The following is a 20,172-nucleotide window of genomic DNA, read 5'->3' on the forward strand; positions in this document are numbered from 1 at the left end:
AGGTGACTGCCTTTCAGACATTGAAAGAGAAATTGACTACGGGACCAGTTTTGACTTTGCACGACTTGCGGAAGTCATTTGAAGTATATTGTGATGCTTGTGGTCGTAGTCTGGGTGCGGTCTTATTGCAAGAAGGCCATGTCATTGCTTACGAGAGGCGATTGTTCTATAGGCCGGAGATGACAGCACAGATTTATGAGAAAGAGCTTTTGGCGGTTATCCATGCTCTTACTCAGTGGTGGCATTACCTACTCGGAGCGGATTTTACTGTCTTTACAGACGATCAGAGTTTGCGCTACTTCTTGTCACAGAAGCAGCTTTCAGAAAAGCAGATGCGGTGGGCGAACATCTTGTCACAATTTCACTTCCGAGATTGTCCATGCAGGGACAAAAGAATGTGGTGGCAGATGCTTTGTCTCGGAAGCCGTTGGCTTTGGCTATTTCCGCGATACATCATAGGTGCTTCGAGGATATGGTCGACCAGTATGCCACATACAGATTTTGCGGATATTTTCACACGGATACGAGATGGGGAGACAGTAGCAGGATAGTCCATTCGGGAAGGCTACTTGATGAGAAAAACCATGTTGTGCGTTACACAGCCGTTGAGGGAAAAGGTTATGACTGAATGCCACTATCCACCTTTTACGGGTCATCGCGGCATTGCTACCACCATGAAGGGGGTAGAGAGATACTTCTTTTGGCCGAGACTCAAAAAGGACGTGGGAGAATTTGTGCGCAGTTGCTTAGTATGCTAGAAGGTCAAGTTTGACAGGCATAAGGCACAGGGATTGTTATAGCCTTTACCCATACCCACCCGCCCCGAAGCCCGATCACTTAGCGAGACTGTTTGTGGCCCAGATCTTCAGATTACATGGCATGCCTGAGACGATTGTCTCCGATAGAGACCCCAGATTTACGAGTTTGTTTTGGAAGGCAATTTGGGAGAACATTGGCACGCGGTTGCATTTCTCGTCATCGTTCCACCCGCAAACTGATGGGCAATTTGAGATTGCAAATTCAGTGGTTCTAGATTTATTGAAGTCTTATATCTCGGATCAGAAGACTCAATGGGAAAAGTACCTACCTTTGGTGGAATTTGCCTACAATAACACGATACACTCTTCGACGGGGAAGGCGCCATTTGAGATTGTTGAAGGTGTTGCGAAGGTTCCACCCTTCCTAAGCACGAAAGATAAGATCTTTGAAGCGGATGAATATACACGGGATTTGGATATGGCTTTTGCCAAGGTTCGCAAGACTTTGCAGAAGTCTCAAGAACGACAGAAAAAGGCAGCGGATTGCCATTGTTGCGACTTGAAATTGAAGGAGGATGATTGGGTGCTCTTATGTTTTGAGAAGGCACGCCTAAGAAAGAAAAAGGGAAAGGAGAGGCTTTTTCCAAAGCTTAGTATGCGATACTACGGACCTTTCCAGATCACTGAAAAGATAAATGATGTCTCCTTCCGATTGAAACTGCCAGATACTTGGAGGATTCACAATGCATTTCATGTGAGTCTCTTGAAACCTTTTAAGAGTGATGCTCCTGATGATGGGGAGCCTGATGAGCAACCCGAAGTGGAAGAAAACGAGGAGATCGTTGTTCCTGAACAGATTTTGGCACATAAGGATACGAAGACTAAAGGTAAAGTCCGAAGGCGGTTCTTGGTTAAAGTTCAAGAACTATCCTGCATTGGATGCGAAGTGGATGGAGGAGGAGGACCTAGCAGATACTCCTCAAATTGTGAAACTTTACCTCGATGCTTCTGGTTTAGCATAGTCTACTCCAAACGGAACCCATAATTCAGCTTGGACGGAGATCTAGTGCAGTGGGATGCACAAGAGGGGAGTCACTCCGCTCCTTTGTCAATAGAGATGCCTTGATTTAGATATTAGAGTCACTGACGTCTCTTTGAGCTTCAGGGATACTCAAAGCTGACAGTATTCTGCTGTATGACTTTAATGAAATGGAATTCTTGATTATGATACTAATTTGCTCTTGACTTCTTTTAAGTGCAGGAACTGATAGACGAAGTGACTGTAGCATTTTGGTCTGATTGATCTCGAATAGACATGGTTGCAATAGGGGTTAGTCAATCGGACATCGATGAGGTCCCGATTGGACCTAGATGCGATTGCTAGCTACATTGCCGATAAATCATGGTCTAAGATCCGAATGAATGTTGAATGTCATGTGATGTCCTGTGATGTCTAGTGATGTCCTGTGATGTCGTGTGATGTGATTGTCGATTTGGTACATGTGCTAGATGTGTGTTCCTAGTACGTAGGTACTAACAGTCAGTGTTTGCTAAGACGGTTTATGGCTTCTGTCGGTTTCGCAAGCGTAATCGTGGTTGATTACAATGCTTTCAAGAGGGGGGTATGTCACAAAGTGATGACGTGGCTACCGACAACAAAAACCCTAATTTTTGCCAAAAACCCTTATTCTTGCAAACCCTAATTTCTGCCAAAAACCCTAATCTGCAGAAGCTCTAAATTTTGGAAACCCTAACCCTAATCTCTGGCTGAAACCCTAAAGTGGCTGAAATCCTAAAATTGCCACGTGGCGAGCGTACGGATTTTCAGAAAACACGGGGGCTGCTTTTTTCCTCCTAGCGACGTAATTTTGAGGCTTTTGGCTACGCAAGTTGAATTGGAGAGAGAGAGAGAGAGCTGATTTGCTTTATTTTTGCTTTCTTGAGAGAGAGAGAGAATTTTGCTTTTGAACTGGAAGCTTTTGGGGCTGTGCTTTTGGGCATCCCTTGTAATCTTTAAGTAAACGGTTTAGGGCTCACTCTACAGAGCATCTGGACGCAGAGTCTGAGAGTGAAACCCTAACCGCTCTTTGTACTTTGACATTGATTTAATACATAAAGAAATACCGAAATGGGCGCCAGTCTTTGGGGCGCAAATCTATTGTGATCTGTGAATTGTTTTGAAGTGGTTATTTGGTGCTGTGGTGATTGATTCTTGACTTGGAGTGTCCAAGTCTGTTACAGAAATAAACATTAAACATGCAAACTGTGTTCTCACACTTTTTTACATAGAATTTATGTAAATGTAGCATTTAAAATAGCGAAGGGGGGTATATCACAAAGTGATGATGCGGCATGACGAACCTGAAGGACTTGCCGAGAGGACAAGGGGTTAGAGTTAAAAACTCTAACCTAGAAGAAGCTGAAGACGTGGACTTTGGGCCTAAAGGGGTAAGGGATTTATTAACCTAACCCTACCAACTTGAAGAGCACCGGCCGAGGGGCCTAAACCCTAAAAACTCCGAAGTGCAAGCTAGCAGCAGATTTCAGGAAATTGCGTTGGTAGGATGATGTGGTAGGCTATAGCGCAAGCTTTTTGAGAGTAAATGCTTTTAGGGACAGTGGCTTTTGGATAAGAGATTTTGAGCATCCCTTGTATTGTTTTTAAGGAACTTTGGGGCCTCACTCTGGAGAGCATCTGGACCCAGAGTCTCGGAGAAGAGGACCCTTTGGGGTTGTCACTTTGCGAAACAATAAGAAAGAAATACCGAAAGGGACGCAAGCCTTTGGGGAGTGCATCTAGACGCGGAACTTTGTTGTACACTGAGTATGGCAGATACTTGATAGATATGGGAACTGCACATGGATTGGCCGTTTTGAATGGCATACAAAGATTTCTATAGCCGGAGGTTTTACATGCTTTCCACATCGACATGGTGCTAGTACAATGGATTATGTTATGGCCCAGCCAGGTCTCATTCCATTCTTTCAGGATTTCATGATGGGCACTAGGCCAATTAGAGTAGCAGTTGATCATGCTATCTTGTCTTTCACTCTTTCAGTTCAGCACAGCTCTATTAGAAGAGGTTTCCACACACACTTGGTATACCTTCGTGAGGGGGACGGATTCTGTGTATATGGATGAGATGTACAGGCAGCTATGCATTCAGGAGCCGGGACGGCCACTAGATGAACTCAAATCTTGGATATTCACTGGAAGAGTACCAATGAGCGGTTCCACTTTTTGAGTTTGCCTTGTGGCTAGCTCAGTTGTGATTTCTCCACCCTCTGCATCATAATCAAAGTGCATCTGCTTCAAGAATTTCTGGAAAGATGAAGTTCTCTGTAGCTCCTGGGTCAAAGAAAATTAGGGCTTTCAAACCGTTGACTTTGCCATATGCTCGACACAATTCAATGGTACTTTCAAGGCGTATGCCATAGATGTCAGGTACTAATCCAATGGCCGATTAGCTTGTTTGGCTGGAGATGGTCCTGGGTTTCTGTCGACCATCGGCGCGGGCGTCGGCTTCACTGGTCTGTCAGTGCGTTGGGGACAACCAAAATAGTTATGTCCTGTTTGAAAGCATCCAAAACATCGACCTTCTTGTAGTAAGGTATCTTGTTGTTGAGGTGTCAAACGAGGCCTTCGCGGTTGGCTTTCACGAGACTCTTGAGAATTTGTTCTTTGTTGGCGAGAGTTGTGGTTAGTGGCCGGAGGTTCTTGTGTGGTAAACTCTAGCTTTCCTTCATCAGTTTGTAGCCGACCGCGGCATGGTCCATAAGCTCTTGCATGGTAGAGACTTGCTTGGAAAGACAATATTCTTGCAATGGTGATGGTAGTCCAATGGTGTAGCGCTCGCATTGGTCCTCACAAGGAAATGAACTTAAAGAAGGACACCGAAAGGTACACGTCGAGAAACCTTTGGTTATAGTCGTCCATGGTTTCGGTGGCAAGCATTTTCAAGTTTCCCCACTCTACCAAAATATGGACTTCAAACATAGAAGTCATGTAATTGCGTGCAAAAACTGTCTTGAAAGCTTGCCAAGTCCTTGGAGCATGCGGTTGTGTCCTGATTGAACTCCACCATTGCATAGCATTATCTTTAAGAAATCCTTCTGCTCGAGAAATCTGGGATTCTTATGTATAGTTCCCCAAAGCATAGATGCTGTTGAATTGCTGTAGGAATTGCAATGCTTTCTTCCGATCTTTCACCCCGGAAAAAGTGAAAAATTTGTGTTAAGGTGTAGCGGAATGAATGTTTGAACTTTGCTCAAGATGAGTGCTCCGAACTGTGCTCAAGGTTCCTTTTACTTACGGAAGGGAGAGCCTTCCGTTCCTTTAGTGAGAGAGTGCAATGGACACAAACAAAGTGAATGGAAGTGCATGAGATTGAGAGATAGAGAGAGAAGAGAATACGACATCAGAATGTTGTCAAACCCTCCTCCGAAGGCCCCACTCTCTATCGCGAGAGCGGTCTACTTATGCTTGCACAAATCTCTACAATGCTTGGACTTGCCGACGATGAGGACGACGACGAGACGGGCTGAAATCTGAAAATGCTAAGGGCTGAAATCTGCAAATCTTTATCCGCTGAATTCTGACTCTATGTCGATGACGACGGCGATGACGACGATGCAACGACGACGCGCTGAAGATGCTGAAATCTGCGTTTTCTGGGCTGAATCTGCAAACTTCGCTGGATCTGACCGTGCCGCGAGGATCTGCTGCGGGAAGGTGAGATCTGCGAGGTTCGGGACTTCTTCTGCGATGTTTGACTGCTGAAAACTGAAAACGCTTGTTCTTGGGCTGAATCTGTCGCGAAGATCTGCAAAAACGCTGAGGTTGATCTGCAAACCAAAAACGCTAGGGCTGAAAACTGACCTTGCGGGAAAATCTGCTAACGCTAGGGCTGATCTGCTATCTACTGTCGTCGGGAATCTGCAAGTGCAAAAACGCTGGCTGATCTGGTGCAAAAACGCTAGGCCTTCTATTGAGAGAAAATGCCAGAGTTGTCGTTGGGGTTGGTCTTGTTGAGAAGTTGCTTGTTGAGCGGTGCTCCTGCTGCCTCTTCTGCCAGAAAGTGCTAGCGCTAGGTTTCTACTTATACAAACTTAGTAAATTTTCCCTACCTACTTTCCAACAAAAGTCACTTAAAAATAATAAGTGAAAAATGTCAAAAAAGTCTATGCACTGTAAAAATGCTACTGATGGGATCTGACCGGAATCTGATGGTCATGCTGTGTGCAACCAGAGGATATGCATCTAATCTAAGTGTCTGGACATGCACGGTTTGCGAACTGACTCACAAAAGTGCCAGATCACTTCACTTCCTATTCTAGACTGACTTGATTGAACTGAACCCTGGTCATGCTGTAGCTTGTCCACGGACACATAGGGTTGGATGTGTCACTTGACAATTTGATTGTCGTGCCGCCATCCTTGAAATCTTTGGGTTGGCTAGGCTACATGAATTTTATTTGAAGAATCTTCGTGCCCCGATCCCGGACTTATTAGCCACTCCACCCTTACTTCATCGTGAATCGGGTGCGCTCCCGTCTTCACTGCTCATGTCTTACAAGGCATAAGCCCTAAAGAAAAAATCAAATCTCCATAAAGATGAGTAAAAATCTACAAGAAAAAATCAAATCTCCAACAATACAAGCTGGTACTCCAGACTCTGCACCTTCTCCAGGAAGCATGCCAAAGAATGAGCCCATGGCCTTATATTTAAAGGCCCTAGGCCCCAAAAGCAGTTTACATGAAAAGCCTTCAAACTCAAAAGCTTCTGGTCCAAAAGCAATGCCAAAAAGCTACTAGCGTAAATCACGGAATTCTGTACAACTGCCACGTCAGTAGTCAACGCAAAACGTGGAAATCCATACAGTCTGCCACATCATCAGCCAGTGGAAAATCCGGAGCGTCTGTACAGCTGCCACGTCATTAGTTTTTGCGCAAGTCTTGGTGTGTGTGTGTGTCTGGGTCTTGCTTTATTTTAATTCCTTTATGTCATTGGGGCCCCATCGGACAGGGTCCCTATAAGTTGGTAGGACTTCTTCTTCTGTTACTTGTTCTTCTTAGGGTTTAGGCCCCTCGGCCGGGATGTGCAAGTTGGCTCCATTCTTTAGGGCTTTGACACGTTAGCGGTTTGTGAGAGGAGTACACAGATGCATACACCTATCTTGGGGTAGTCTTCAGTGGACCGGTGTTTTCACTGAGGAGAGCATCGGAGACTAGACTGACGAGAGCCTTTGCAGCCTTGGGAGGATTGGAGAGGATGTGTTCGTAGGTTCTATTTCAGGAACCGCGAACAAAGCTCTGGCTTTTTGACACTCTAGTGACTTCAACTATGCTCTACGGAGTTCAGGTATGGGGACCCTCAGTAGACCATCATGGGAGATCTGGCAGCACAGATGGATGGAGATATATGGAGAGGCCTTTGGTCTCTATGATCGCGCGGATGATTCTGGCTAAGGCCTCAGTGCCGCATGAGATTATCCGAGCCGAGCTAGCCCCCCCCCCCCCCCCCCCCCCCCCCCCCCCCCCCCCGTGGTAGAGGCATTGACTAGATCAGTATCCTTTATACACAGTTTATGGGACCTCCCCAGAGACAGATATGCTCGGCAACTAGCGCTACAAGGCGATACAATATGTTGGTATGGTTTCAGTCACATGGTTTCAGCATGGATAGCTTGCCTCCGTTTCAATACTCTCTGGATGCACCCTCCCTATCTCTCACACGGATAGAGATCACCGGACTCATACGTCAAGATCTAATTCAGCTAGATATCAGGAGCACATGGATACAGCCGACACAGGAGTTGGGCACCAAGATGGCCTTCTACAAAGAGCATCTTCTCTAACTCACGGAGGATGGTTCTGTGACTAGGCCTGCATACATGGATACACATTTATCTCATGGGATACGATGCGCTATTTGGGCAGATACGCACATCCTCACATCAGCTCCAGATTGAGACTGGCCGATTTCAAGGAGTACTAGTAGGGGCCAGGATATGTCACTTATGTCGCTTAGAGCCAGAGACAGAGCTGCACTACACATGTCATTGCCCGGCGTACTATGAGATACGAGGCCGCTTCCACTGTTTGTTCAGAGAGGGCTTTAGACCATTTTCTAGAGTCATGTGATACGAGGATCGGAGATGTCTCGGATTGTTTCTACTAGAGCTGCGCAGACTTAGGGAGAGCTTGCTGAGGACATTAGGGGAGAGACAGTCTCAGAGACAGATCACAGATTTCTTTACACCAGCCAGGGGAGAGCCATCACAGCAGATCTCAGAGCCCACCCACACTAGAGGTACGTTGATTGATCGAGCCATTGAGCTAGGCAGATCCAGACGCTCACGACCTCGGGGGGTCTCCCACCATCGACGAAGGCTGCAGCAGAAGATCCAGATCACTCTAGCTCGACATGCAAGACGCCCAGTCAGAGTACTGACCATGGAGGATATTGATGAGATTTGACAGCGACCGATGAGAGATTTCATTTGAACCCACCACCCCCCCTCTCTCTATCTCGTTTCAGTTCTGGATCGGCTTTAGATTCATTTCCTTAGTGTTTTAGTGTTCTAGTTTTAGTTCTTTGTACTTTCCGTACTCAGACATGGTATCAGATTCACCAGTTGTAACTTTTTGGTCTCATAGGTCATTTTGGCCTTTCAAAGACGTTAATATAAGATTTCATTTCATTTCTCTCTCTCTCTCTCTCTCTCTCTCTCTCTCTCTCTCTCTCTCTCTCTCTCTCTCTCTCTCTCTGTCTCTCTCTCTCTCTCTCTCTCTCTTCAAGTTTTGCTCAGTTATTTGCAGATTTTGTTTGTGTTGCTATTGATTGCTCGCTTGGAGTGTTAGGGCTTGTAACATAAGCTCTTTTTTAGGACCTCTCTTTCTTTCATCATACCTGTCATGCTGCTTTGGCTGAGTCCATTTTGTACCGCACTAACATCGGAATGACCTAGCATCAGATGCTCGGACATGTCAAGCCTCGTCTTAATTGGCAAGATTACACATCTTTATCCATTGAAGTACTGCTTGAAATCCTGTTCCACATTAGTCAGTGACATCACTTATGCTTTTGGAAAAAGGAGGGCTTGGAGCCTTCTGTATTACATAAAGCAAATTTAGAAAAGCGCAAAGATATTACAAAAGCCCATAGGCATTACAGTTACTTGAACTTGCAGTGAAAAAACCCTGAGGTATGACATGAGAACTAAACCATAGGGAAAAAACTACGAGCGAAACAGAGGTACAATAAAGAAAGATACATCAAGAGCTGGAGGCGAGCGAAGATGGGCTGCAAAAAAGAGCAGTGGCAGAAATAGGCCACCCGGAACTTGCGGACAGAAAGTGGAAGACTCCACCAGACTCTAGATCTTGGGACACCACTGTCTCACGATGACCTTCATATGAAATGTAGTTCCTTCTTCACATGTTCAGTCACTTGAGGGTTTTCTTTTACATTGTAGTCATCTTGCTTAAACTACGGCCCTGTCTCTCAGAAGAAAATTTTAACAAGAAACCAGGTACTTCAGGCAGTTTGAATGTGACGCTTTTAATGTCTTTTAGCGAGGCTCAAATTTTGACAGTGATGAATACCACGGATCAAGAATCTAAGGGCTTCCATCCTACAATACCAGAGGCCTACAGAGAGGATGATGGTTTTTTTTTTTTTTTGAGAAAAAGATCCTTCTATTAGTTAATGAAAACTGCCCATAGGGCTACATCCACCTCTGCGAGAGAGGGCTACAACAAGCATGATGGGGAGACTCTCCCAATGAAAAACAGCATATATACAATCAGGCTAAATCAAGAGATGGGAGGAGGGAAGAGCCACACAGGTGGACAGTAGTGCCATCTGAGCACCCCCTGGACAATAGTGTAGAAAGGCCCAGGGCGCCAGAGTCGAAGGAAAGCCTCGCGGCGCTCCCGCATGCGGTCGGAGCTGCCCTGTAGTCCCTCAAGCTGTCCTCTGAGAGTATGGATCAGCTCTAGCCAAAAGTCACGAACAGTCTCTGTTGGTGGCATAGGGCGAGCCTCAAAGATGCGGAAACAGCGGGCCCGCCAGATGAACCAGAGAGCTAGGCCGCTGATGAGCTCCCAACACTCCTCTCTCTCACTGCACCACTCCTGTGGAGTAAGCTCTGTAGCGCAGGCTGGAGTGTAGGTCGCCCCCCCCTGCATCACTATCATCCTGCTGGTGGAAGATAGCTCAAAGTGAAGTGCGGGGCCCGTGAGGGTGGACCAAGTGGCTGCCCCCCAAGTGTACTGTCGAGCCGTGGAGAGGCCAGGCATCAGCCGAAGAACTCGTAGCCACACCTGCTGGGCCGAGGGACAGTCCCAAAGACAGTGACGCTGACTCTCCACCAACTGGTCACAGGCTGCACATGCGGCCGAGAGACCACTATGCACAAGCCAGCTCCCTACTGCTGTGGCTCTGTGTGCAACCAGCCACTGAAACAAAAGGACGCGCCTCGGCTGTCTGGAGTCCCACAGCCTCTGCCAAAAAGTTGCCAAGAACTCGAGCTGCCAAGAACTCGACTGTGAGGCCCTCCTCCTGCCAATGACGTGCTACAGCGGGGCGGGCCTCTCTCTGTGCTGCAAGTATATGACGTCCAAGCCGAACAGTGTACTGAAAGAAGGGGACTCCTGGGCGGTTTGCAGAAGAGAAGTGGTCCCTCCATAGCCACTCACCAGGATCCCACTGTACTCGTGCCAGTGGACAACACTCCCAAGCCCATAGCCTCCAATGTCCAGTCTCAAGAGCTGCTGGGTCAGGGTCTATGACGCAAGTCCTCCCACAGATGCCCACAACTCGGATCCTTTGGAAACAGCACTCTGCTACCTGCGGGGCCTCTACTGCAACTCGCGTAATCGTCCCCCACCCTGAAGCTCGAAGAACAGGGCTGGGACAATCTCTGAGCAAGCCCTGATTGAAATGAGAACCTCCAGTCGTGTGAAGGCTCCTATCCACCGGGGTGCTACTTGCTCGAGAGGCGTGAGCCACTCAGCTGGAACTGACTCTGAGATGTCCTGACACATGCTCTGCACCCGTCTCATGCCCTGTAGCTGAACAGCCTGCACCTCTTCTGACAAACCTGTGAACTCTAGCTAGTCACCTAGAGAACGCGTTGGACCTGTTGCCATGGGACCCCAAGAAACATGAGGCCGAGTCCCAACCAAGTGGCCTCTCTGAGTGCTAACCATGGGGTTCCAGACGAGGGGCTGCCGTAGGCGCTCCTCTATGCACGTCGGCTGTCTCTGCTCTAGGCCACGCCGTAAGAGCTCCCAAGATTGAAGCAAACTCACAGCGAATCGGTCCTCCAGTCTGCTGCTCAAACCAACTCGGCGCAACTCTGTAAAGATCCATCTGGTCGAAGGTTGCCAAGGGCCTTCTGACTGAGGCACCCTGGCACGAAGCCTCTGCAGCAAGAACTCCTTCCAGGGCTCCTCGCCTGGAAGAAGTCCTCTGACGACAAACTTCCCAAGAAGGGCTCTGCTCTGCTGTGCAAGATCAATGATCCCAAGCCCTCCCTAAGAACAAGGAAGTGTGATGACCGACCAAGCCACCTTGGCTCGGGCAATCTGAGTGTCGCGACCTGACCAAAGGAAGTTCCTGATCAGCCTCTCTACCTGGTTGATACAAGAACTCGAGAAGATCCAGCAAGAAGTGATGTACCACATAGTCGCCAACAACACCTGGTTGGCAACTACTACTCTACCAGCCAGCGAAAGTCGTGCTGAGCTCCAATGTAACAGCTTTCTCCTGATGGACAGGAGAAGAGGAGCAATCTGCTGCTCGGGGGACAAGTCCAGACCAACCTGACAACCCAAGTACCGAACTGCGGTCCCTAGAGGAATCCACCTGAAACCCTCTCCTAGCATCCAATCTGGCACAGGAGCACTGCCAACCGAGAAAGCCACTGTCTTTCTCCAGTTGATCAATGCGCCTGATGCACGGCAGAAGGTCTCGAAAGCCTGCTCACATCTGTGTAGATTGGCCTCCTGGCCCTCTAAGTACAAGGCTGAATCGTCGGCAAACTCAGCGTCCAGAAGCTCATCTCCCCGTATAGGGAGTGCTAAGCCCCTCAGACCAATCTGCTGTGACACCAAAAATCTGCTCATCGCCTCCGCATAGAACAGAAAGAGAAAGGGGGCAAGAGGACAACCCTGTCTGACCGATCGTGTGAGCATGAAGGGCTCACCTCTACCTCCTGTCAAAAGCACCTGACTGTGAGCCTGTCTGTACAAAGCTGACACCCCTCTGATCCAAGCATCTGAGAAGCCCATCTTGCGGAGCGTGCCCTCTAGAAAGTCCCAGTCGACTGTCATATGCCTTCTCAAAATCGAGAAGAAGAATCACAAGGTCCTCCCCACGGAGCCGTGCCAAGGTAGAAGCCTCCCAGAAAGTGAAGATGTTGTCAAGGATACTGCGTTCCTTGACAAAACCTGTCTGAGTCCCATGTATAAGGCTCTCCAAAAGTGGCTGAATCCTCAAACTCAAAGCCTTGGCAAGAATTTTGTAGGCTGAGTTGAGGATGGTGATGGGGCGCCACTGTCGAATCTCATCCAAGGAGCCACCCTCCTTTGGAATAAGGTAAATCAGGTCCTCACTCATGCTATCCGGCATCACTCCTGTGTGCAAAATGTATTGAAAGGCACTACAAAGATCTGGGCCAAGCAGGTCCCAGTACTCCAAGAAGAAGCTGGGAGTCAGCCCATCCTCACCAGGACAGCTACCACGAGGGAGGGCCCTAAGAGCCGTGTGCAGCTCCTCAAGCTGAAGAGGCATCTCTAGCCTCTGGCGCATCTCCTCAGTCACAAGACAAGGCATTTGTGCCCAAACCTGCTCCCTGCATGCATCCTGTCGCTTTGACTGGGGCTCAGCCGACAGTAACTCACGGTAAAAGTCAGTAGCAACTGCACGCATATCCTCGGGCTCACAAACAACTGACCCATCGGGTCTCCTCAACTAATTGACCTTGGCATGCGAGTGCCGAGGTCCCACTGTCTCAAAAAAAACACCTGTAACTCTGTCACCCACCTGAGTCCACTGAGATGCCTGTCGGTGAAAGGCAAACTCATGACGCCTCTCCTTTGTGCAAGCAAGCTCCTGTCGAGCCTGCTGTAACTGCTCCTCCAACCATGGACTGTCTGGATGGTGCTCCTGCATCCTTTGTAGTGAAACAATGCCTTGTCTGAGACGTTGCTCCTCCTCTCTCGCTGCAGCCCGTCGAGCCAGAGACTCCTGGAGAAAAAAGTGGCTAAGCTGAGCTAGGCCTAAGGCCACTCTGTCTGCAGGTAGAGCCTGGCTGTCCATGCCCTCTGTCCAGAGAGCCTCTACCCTCTCTCTGAGTGCTGAGTCCAACAAGACCCGCTCTGGGATGTGAAGCATCGTGCTCCCACTCCTCTGCCTGTCTGCCATTGTGAGGATCACTGGTGCATGGTCCGAGAAGGATGTCCCTGCCTGGATGCCCACTGATCCCCCCAGGTCACTAAAGTGGTCACTAGTGTAGAAGCGATCTATCTGCGATAGATTCACTCCTCCCACTCTGTGGTCCGATCTAGAGAAGGCAAGACTCTCTGGAGGCCTCACAAAGCCAGAATGCTGCCATGTATCTGAGATCCTCAAAGTCACACACAACCTCTCCCAAGCTGCTAACTCGACTCCATGCACAGTAGCATGGCTGCCTCCGATCCTGTCAGAAGGGTCCTCCAACATGTTGAAGTCCCCTCCTACACACCAATGGTCAACCTGTGGTAAAGACTCAACAATCTGTGACCCAAACTCTGCATGAGCACTCGTCACATTGGGCGCATAGATGTTCAGGAAGCCCACAAGGCCACCCTGAACCTGCATAGTAATCCATTGAGCCCTGCTTGGCACAATAATCCCTCTGCCCACAATGGCCTTTTGCAATGATTCCGCAATAGTCATACATACCCCTCCCTGGATGTCTCCAGGTCCAAAAGCAGCTGACCAAAAGGTATCATAACGTCCACGCAAAATCTAACCACATCGCCGAATGCGGCTCTCAGACAAATGGTGCTCCTAAAGCATAAGGAGATCAATCTCTCCTCCCACAAGGCAACGCTGAAGCTCCTGACGCAATCGGCCCCGCTGTCGCTGAAATGGGGCCCACCTAGTCCCTGCACGTTCCACGAGACGATCCTCATGGAGAGCGAGAAAGAACAGATGCTGCCGCAGCAGCAAGACGGGCTATCTTCGAGGCTGGCTTGGATGGGGAGTAATCCGCATCCGAGCGTCCTCTAGATAGGCGAGATTGCAGTGAGTGCCTGGCCCAAGCCCAAGCAGAGCGAGCCGTGCGTAAAGCAACCTCCTCTGTCCAGGAGTCCTCATGAATGTATACATAGCAAGGAAAACACTGCGTATCAGCAAAAAAGTACACCACAATGTGCCTACATCCTGCTGAGTCTGGGGGTGTCACCGCAAACTTGGCCAGTGGCCACAAAGTCTGCAGCAAATGTGTAACTCCAAGTTCTCCCAAGTGGTGAGAGAACTCGAGAACCTGTGTATGCAACCATCCCACCACTGAGAGGGACCACTCTGTCTCGGTCTTACCACAGAGGGGGAAGGAGAAACCAACTGCCGAGTCCAAGGCCTCTGTCCCCCTAGCGGTGAGGAACAAAGCATGGACCCTGAAGCAGGCTGCCTCGTGGTTTGCTGCGGAATCGCCAAGAAAGCGAGTGAACCCGTAATCGAAGAAATCCCAGCGGCGACGGAGGTCAATGCTCATCAGACCCCGAGGGATAGCTGCAAGGGAGGATGTCTGAATCTGCAGAGGGGGCCGCAAGAAGGGCTGACCCTCTCTCGCTAGGCGACTCGTGGCAAAGGCGCTGCCAAGAGATCTCCTAGCCGCCGGCAAGGGACCACTCTCCTGAGACGACTGTGGTACTGAAGCAGGAGGAGGGGGAGAAGGAGCTGGGGGGGGGCGGAGGAGAAGAGAAGCGGGGTGGGGCGACAGAGACAGGGGGGCGAGGTGGGGAGTGGACGGGAGCAGAGGGCGGGGAGGGGGGATGAGGAGGAGGAGGGGAACTCTGAAGGTGGGGCGGCTGGCGAGGGTGAAGCGGAGGTGGAGGCTGGTGTAGGGGGCTCCTCCTGCTCAAGAGGACCAAAGCGGTTCCCCGTGGGAACCCACTGCTGCTGAGTAGGCACCTGAGGGCCACTCTGAGTGCCAGGCTGTCGCTGTGGCCCCTGGCGTCGACGACCGTGGGCCTGCTGCCATCCCTCCTCCACTAGAGCCCCAAGCTCGGAGGGTGGCTCTGAATCTGTGCGCTGTGCCGTTGGCTGTGGCTGCGGCCTAGCCTTGGCAGGCTGGGGTTGAGGCTGAGACTGAGGTGCAGGTCGTGGCCTCCTCCGTGGACAGGCCTTCGCTAGGTGCCCATCTGTCTGCAAATGAAGCATTGGTTCGGGAGACCCGAGTACTCCACACTCTGTCTAAACCACCCCCCACTCACCCGAGGCAGAAGAATGACCTTCGGGAGCGTGTGGGTATCTCTGACCAAAACTCGAATTGAAGGGATGCCAGCCGCCTTGGCAGCTACTGATGCTGCCGTACGAGGTGTCTTCAGGACAGTCCCGATGGCGGAGCCAGTCCCGGAGAGAAGTGGAAGGTACTCCCTCCGTAAACCCGGAAAGCAGACTGAGATGGGGATGTCTGCCTCCTCTACTAGCACATCCGAAGTCGGGTCAAAACCATGTCGCCACTGTCGAAAGTGGGCGCGTGATGCTCGGATGGCCAGTGGACTCATAGCTATGACCTTGGAGGCCATCTCGGAAGTCTCGAACTCGATCTGGTAGTACCCCTGTCCGAGAATCTGGACATCCAAGATCTTGCCCACCTCTGCGAGAAGGCGGGCCTGGAGAAGGTCTCGCAGCTCTCCTCTGCTAGGTCGGGTGCCGAGAACCTTGCAGATGACCGAAGTCGCCTGCAAACGCTCTACCTCTGCGGCAAGGCTCGCTTGCTCTGGCGGCGAAAGAGCAAGTCGAATGGTGGGCTCAGCGGGGTCGGGCGAGGGGGCTTCAGGCGAGTCCCTCTGTGGCGGAGCTTGAGCCTCCATTTGTGTCTGTTGCTGCGGATAAGAGGCGAAAAAATTGAAGACGAAGGGGGAAGCTCCTGCTGGACCAAACATGCCAAGGTAATTGGCGAGGCTCGACAAGCAGGAAAGGCGAGACGAAGGGCCAAGAAAAACAAAAACTGCGGGTAGGCGGGCGAAAGGATGGTGGACGGACAGGGCAACGGCGGGGGTGGGGGTGACTGGGCGGGCAGCCTGAGCGAGCAGCGGAGGGAGGACAGGGCACAGGGCCGGGGGGGGGGGGGGGGGGGGGGGGGGGGGGGGGGGGGGGGGGGGGGGGGGTGTGTGTATGCGAGTGTGCAGGCGACGGGGAGGGGCAGCGGGCTGGATTGAGTGCAGCGGCGTTGGCCAGGGGCTTGCGCGCAGAAGGTTACGGAGGGCTGGGGTGGGGGGCAGCGATGGCGAGGAGGGGAGGAGGGGGGAAGCAGCGATGGCGAGGGGGAGGGAGCGGGCAGCAACAGCGAGCGCAAAATGAGAGGATGATGGCTTAGACAAGCTTTGGAGACAAATACGAGAAGCAAAATGAGGCTATGTACATAAAGATAGAAAGTATTTTCCCTAGCATACCTGGATAAGCATTCAATAATCTATTTGGTAGATGGTTCTGCAAATACAATCTACTGTTCATCTTTCATTTGTACTGACATTAAAGATGGTGAAATGTGTACTACCTACCATCATTGTGTGGTTTATATGCAATGAACTTGTTCCGAACTCCTGATCTATTTGGGTATGGAATCACTAAAGACATGGCAACATATATCAGCTGTTTGAGCAGAGTCTCTACTAATATAAATTCAAGCACAGTTGCTATTTTCGAGCTTGTTCATGGATGCCCTTTAGCCTCTTGTACTTCCGAGCATTGGATTTGATTGACTTGGATCTCTGTGTGCTCACTTAATACTACAATCTGTTGAGATAAATTGCATTTTGTGGACACATTTTGGCAAAGAGATAGGGTCATGTCATCTTGCCAATCAATTCTTGGTTCTTATAAACTTGCAGCATCATTGCGGATAGATTACCCTATGTTATTTGAGCTACACAATCCTGCAACAAGCCGGACATCCCATTGCGGTGTTCTAGAGTTTGTTGCTGAAGAAGGGATGATTTATATGCCTTATTGGGTAAGGAATATTCAATGATTTTTTCTTGGAGATTTGATTTTTTGTTCTTCAAAACCGAATTAGATGAGTACATTACCATAGGAGCTACTCACCTTGTTCCGTTGCAGATGATGGAGAACATGCTACTCTCAGAGGGAGACATAGTCAGAGTAAAGAGTGCAACTTTACCCAAAGGATCGTATGTCAAGTTGCAGCCACATACGAAGGATTTCTTGGATATCTCAAACCCCAAGGCTGTGTGGGTGTTTTGCAGTCATGTTCTTAGTACAATTTAGTCGATTCCTTTGGGTCAACTGGTTTCTTTGAGTAGAAAAGTGGATTGTAAATGGGGATTGATTAACACAGAGACTCCATGAGAGAAGCAATGGCTAAAAGATTGTGTACTTGGGTACTATAATACGTTAACTTAAAGAAGGGAGGAGAAGGATGCTCTAAATTTTACTATGAGCAGTAGATATGGTGCTTACATGCATGGGAGGATGTTTTACTTATTGCAATGTGACTGGTCTCCATGCCTGATTTTTCCTGGTACACGAAACTTTTGCAGGTTAGAAACAACTCTTTGAAACTTATCATGTCTTGACAGTGGGGGACAATATCATCTTCCTTTAGTCGATTCCTTTGGGTCAACTGGTTTCTTTGAGTAGAAAAGTTGATTATGAATGGGGATTGACTAACACACAGACTCCATGAGAGAAGCAATGGCTAAAAGTTTGTGTACTTGGGTAATATAATACGTTAATTTAAAGAAGGGATGAGAATGATGGTAGATATTTTACTATGAGCAGTAGATATGGTGCTTAAATGCATGGGAGGATGTTTTACTTATTGCAATGTGAATGGTCTCCATGCCTGATTTCTCCTTGTACATGAATTTTTTGCAGGTTAGAAACAACTCTTCGAAACTTTTCATGTTTGACAGTGGGGGACAATATCATGGTTGCTTATAACAATAAGAAGTACTATATCGACATTATTGAGGCAAAACCATCAGCAGCAGTCTCGATTATTGAAACAGATTGTGAGGTGGATTTTGCGCCTCCCCTCGATTACAAGGAGCCAGAGCAGGTAAAGCGAGTGGCTGAATCAAGCAATGCAGGGACAGCCCAAGGTAACTTACAGCCTTTTGATATTCAACCTGAGGAACCACGATCTCATGCTTTTTGCAGGCTTGATAGCAGCACAATTTGACATGCCAATGGGAATATTCTTGCAGTCACTCAGGATCCTGAAGAGCCAGAGGAAGCTAAATTCAATGCCTTCTCAGGGGTAGGAAGGCGACTAGACGGGAAGCTGCTACCACAGTCTGTCGCACCTATTGGCGTGTCTCAGAGCGTAAGGCCCCCGCAATCAAGCTCACAAAAGTCAGAGGCTAAAGCAAGCACATCAGGAAGTAGGGCACCTGGAAAGTTGGTTTTTGGTGGGGGCAATGCAAGTGCGAATGCAGCTGCCAAGGTATGCTGTCTTACTACGAGTGATGCTACTTCTAATGGCTTCAAAAGAAATAAATTCAGTACATACATGGTGCGAGGAAACTTTAAAGAGAAGAAAACCAGAAAGGAAAAAGAAGAATAACACACATTGCATGCACTCTCGCGACCATATCTTTATTTAGACATGCCGAGTGTTTTGGCTTTCCACTTTCCTGAGGCTTTTCATTTCCTAGACTCAAGCTTCACTTATGCATTTTAGATATTTTGAAAGGGTTTTTATTTTTTGAAATTGTGGAGACTTGTGTCCACATGCTTCCTATAGTGACCCCATACAGTGTTTCCAATGTGTAGATGAACCCAAGAATTTGCTTGTACTAACTATGTTGACTTGCCATCATGCAGCAACCATTGCCCAAGGATCCGGTGAAGGAGGAACCTTCAAAAGAAGAGCAGGCCAAGTTTCAACCGTTCACTGGTAAAAAATACTCATTAAGAGGATGACGATGGAGTATGCGTTGTTATTATATAATACAAATTTGGATATGACTTTGCACCATTGTACAGCACAAGCCAGAGCTTTGTCTGGGTATTGTCAATGGATACCCTTTTTGGTGCTATTGAGGCTTTCACTGTGAAGGGAAGTCTGAATAAAAGGAGCTCCTTATTGGGGTGAGTTATCTGATGTATAGAGTAGTTTTTGGGTTACGAGATTAAGGTGTTATCATTACAAGGGGTGTGCAGATGGCAAAAATAAGTGTGTAAGCTTTTGTTTATTCATGAGACCGAAAAGAATTGTAAGAAGTCAAGTACCAAGCCACGCTGTCTTTGGTTTTCTCTTTGTGACACGGGATTTGTGAACGTTTTGTGCTAGGAGTCGGAACACAAAGCTCCAAGATTTTGTGCTCGAAGCAAGAGCACAAAATTCGCGATTCCTGTTAGGTTTCATCTTTGAATCGTCTTCTTGAACTTGATAGTTTGATGTGTGCTTGTTCTCCAACATTGGTACTTACATAGATGCAATGTAATGGCAACTAACACTTTGATTATTTAATTTGGATTAGATAATTCACCGATAGAGCTCGAAAACTTGAAAACCTACATATGAGAATTTTAAGGAGTAATTGAGTATATTTGAAGGCTTTTACACTAATTTTCTCTACATTTTGTAGGGGTTCTCACCTTTAAGAGGTAAATCTCAAAATTCATAGGTGGGACTATGATAAGCCTAGGTTTTTTTTCGACCATTGGGAATCACTGGTTGGGGTAGTACAACTTTGATGATAGTTCGTCCACACCAATGTTGCACTCATGAGAGACTGCCCATAATTTGGAAGGGATTGATGATGGAAGGCCTGTACACACTTCCTCCAATGGTAAATACAATAGGAACAAAAACCGAAGTTTTCCACTTCTTCCACTTCACAGAGTTAACCAGTCTCATCTTTATATTTTAGTACTCTTAAAATACTTGGTGGCAAGCTCTTTAAGTTCTTCTACCTGTATGATGGGTTTTAGTTAATGCTGGTTGCGAGCCGCGGGCGGCGAGCCGGGATCATTATTCTCATTTAGTGACTGAATGTATAGTGCGACGTCCGCCAGTGTTAGCCCTTCGAATTGACAGGACAGCAAAGCTGTGTGTGGCAGGCTAAGGTCTAAGTGTTCGATTTTCCCTGTGAAATTTGTGCGTATAACTTATGTGCCAAATTCAGGCTTTGTTAGAAGGTTCCAATCAGGGCGGTTGCGTAACG

General features: G+C 48.4%; 1 protein-coding gene across 1 annotated transcript in view; it reads left to right on the plus strand.

The window, feature by feature from the left end:
- The window catches only part of LOC147430807 (ubiquitin fusion degradation protein 1 B-like), a 78,905-nt gene extending 59,649 nt beyond the window's left edge, over positions 1-19,256 (plus strand). The window contains exons 6-10 of the mRNA XM_086493368.1: positions 16,870-16,991; positions 17,099-17,229; positions 17,876-18,102; positions 18,208-18,446; positions 18,827-19,256. Coding sequence (XP_086349494.1) covers positions 16,870-16,991; positions 17,099-17,229; positions 17,876-18,102; positions 18,208-18,446; positions 18,827-18,925 — 818 coding nt within the window. The 3' untranslated portion in view covers positions 18,926-19,256. The remainder of the gene's footprint in view (positions 1-16,869; positions 16,992-17,098; positions 17,230-17,875; positions 18,103-18,207; positions 18,447-18,826) is intronic.
- The last annotated feature ends 916 nt before the right edge of the window (positions 19,257-20,172 follow it).

The sequence above is a fragment of the Adiantum capillus-veneris genome, chromosome 21 (assembly GCF_014529385.1).
Source record: "Adiantum capillus-veneris isolate H3 chromosome 21, ASM1452938v2, whole genome shotgun sequence".
NCBI classification, from domain to species: Eukaryota; Viridiplantae; Streptophyta; class Polypodiopsida; order Polypodiales; family Pteridaceae; genus Adiantum; species Adiantum capillus-veneris.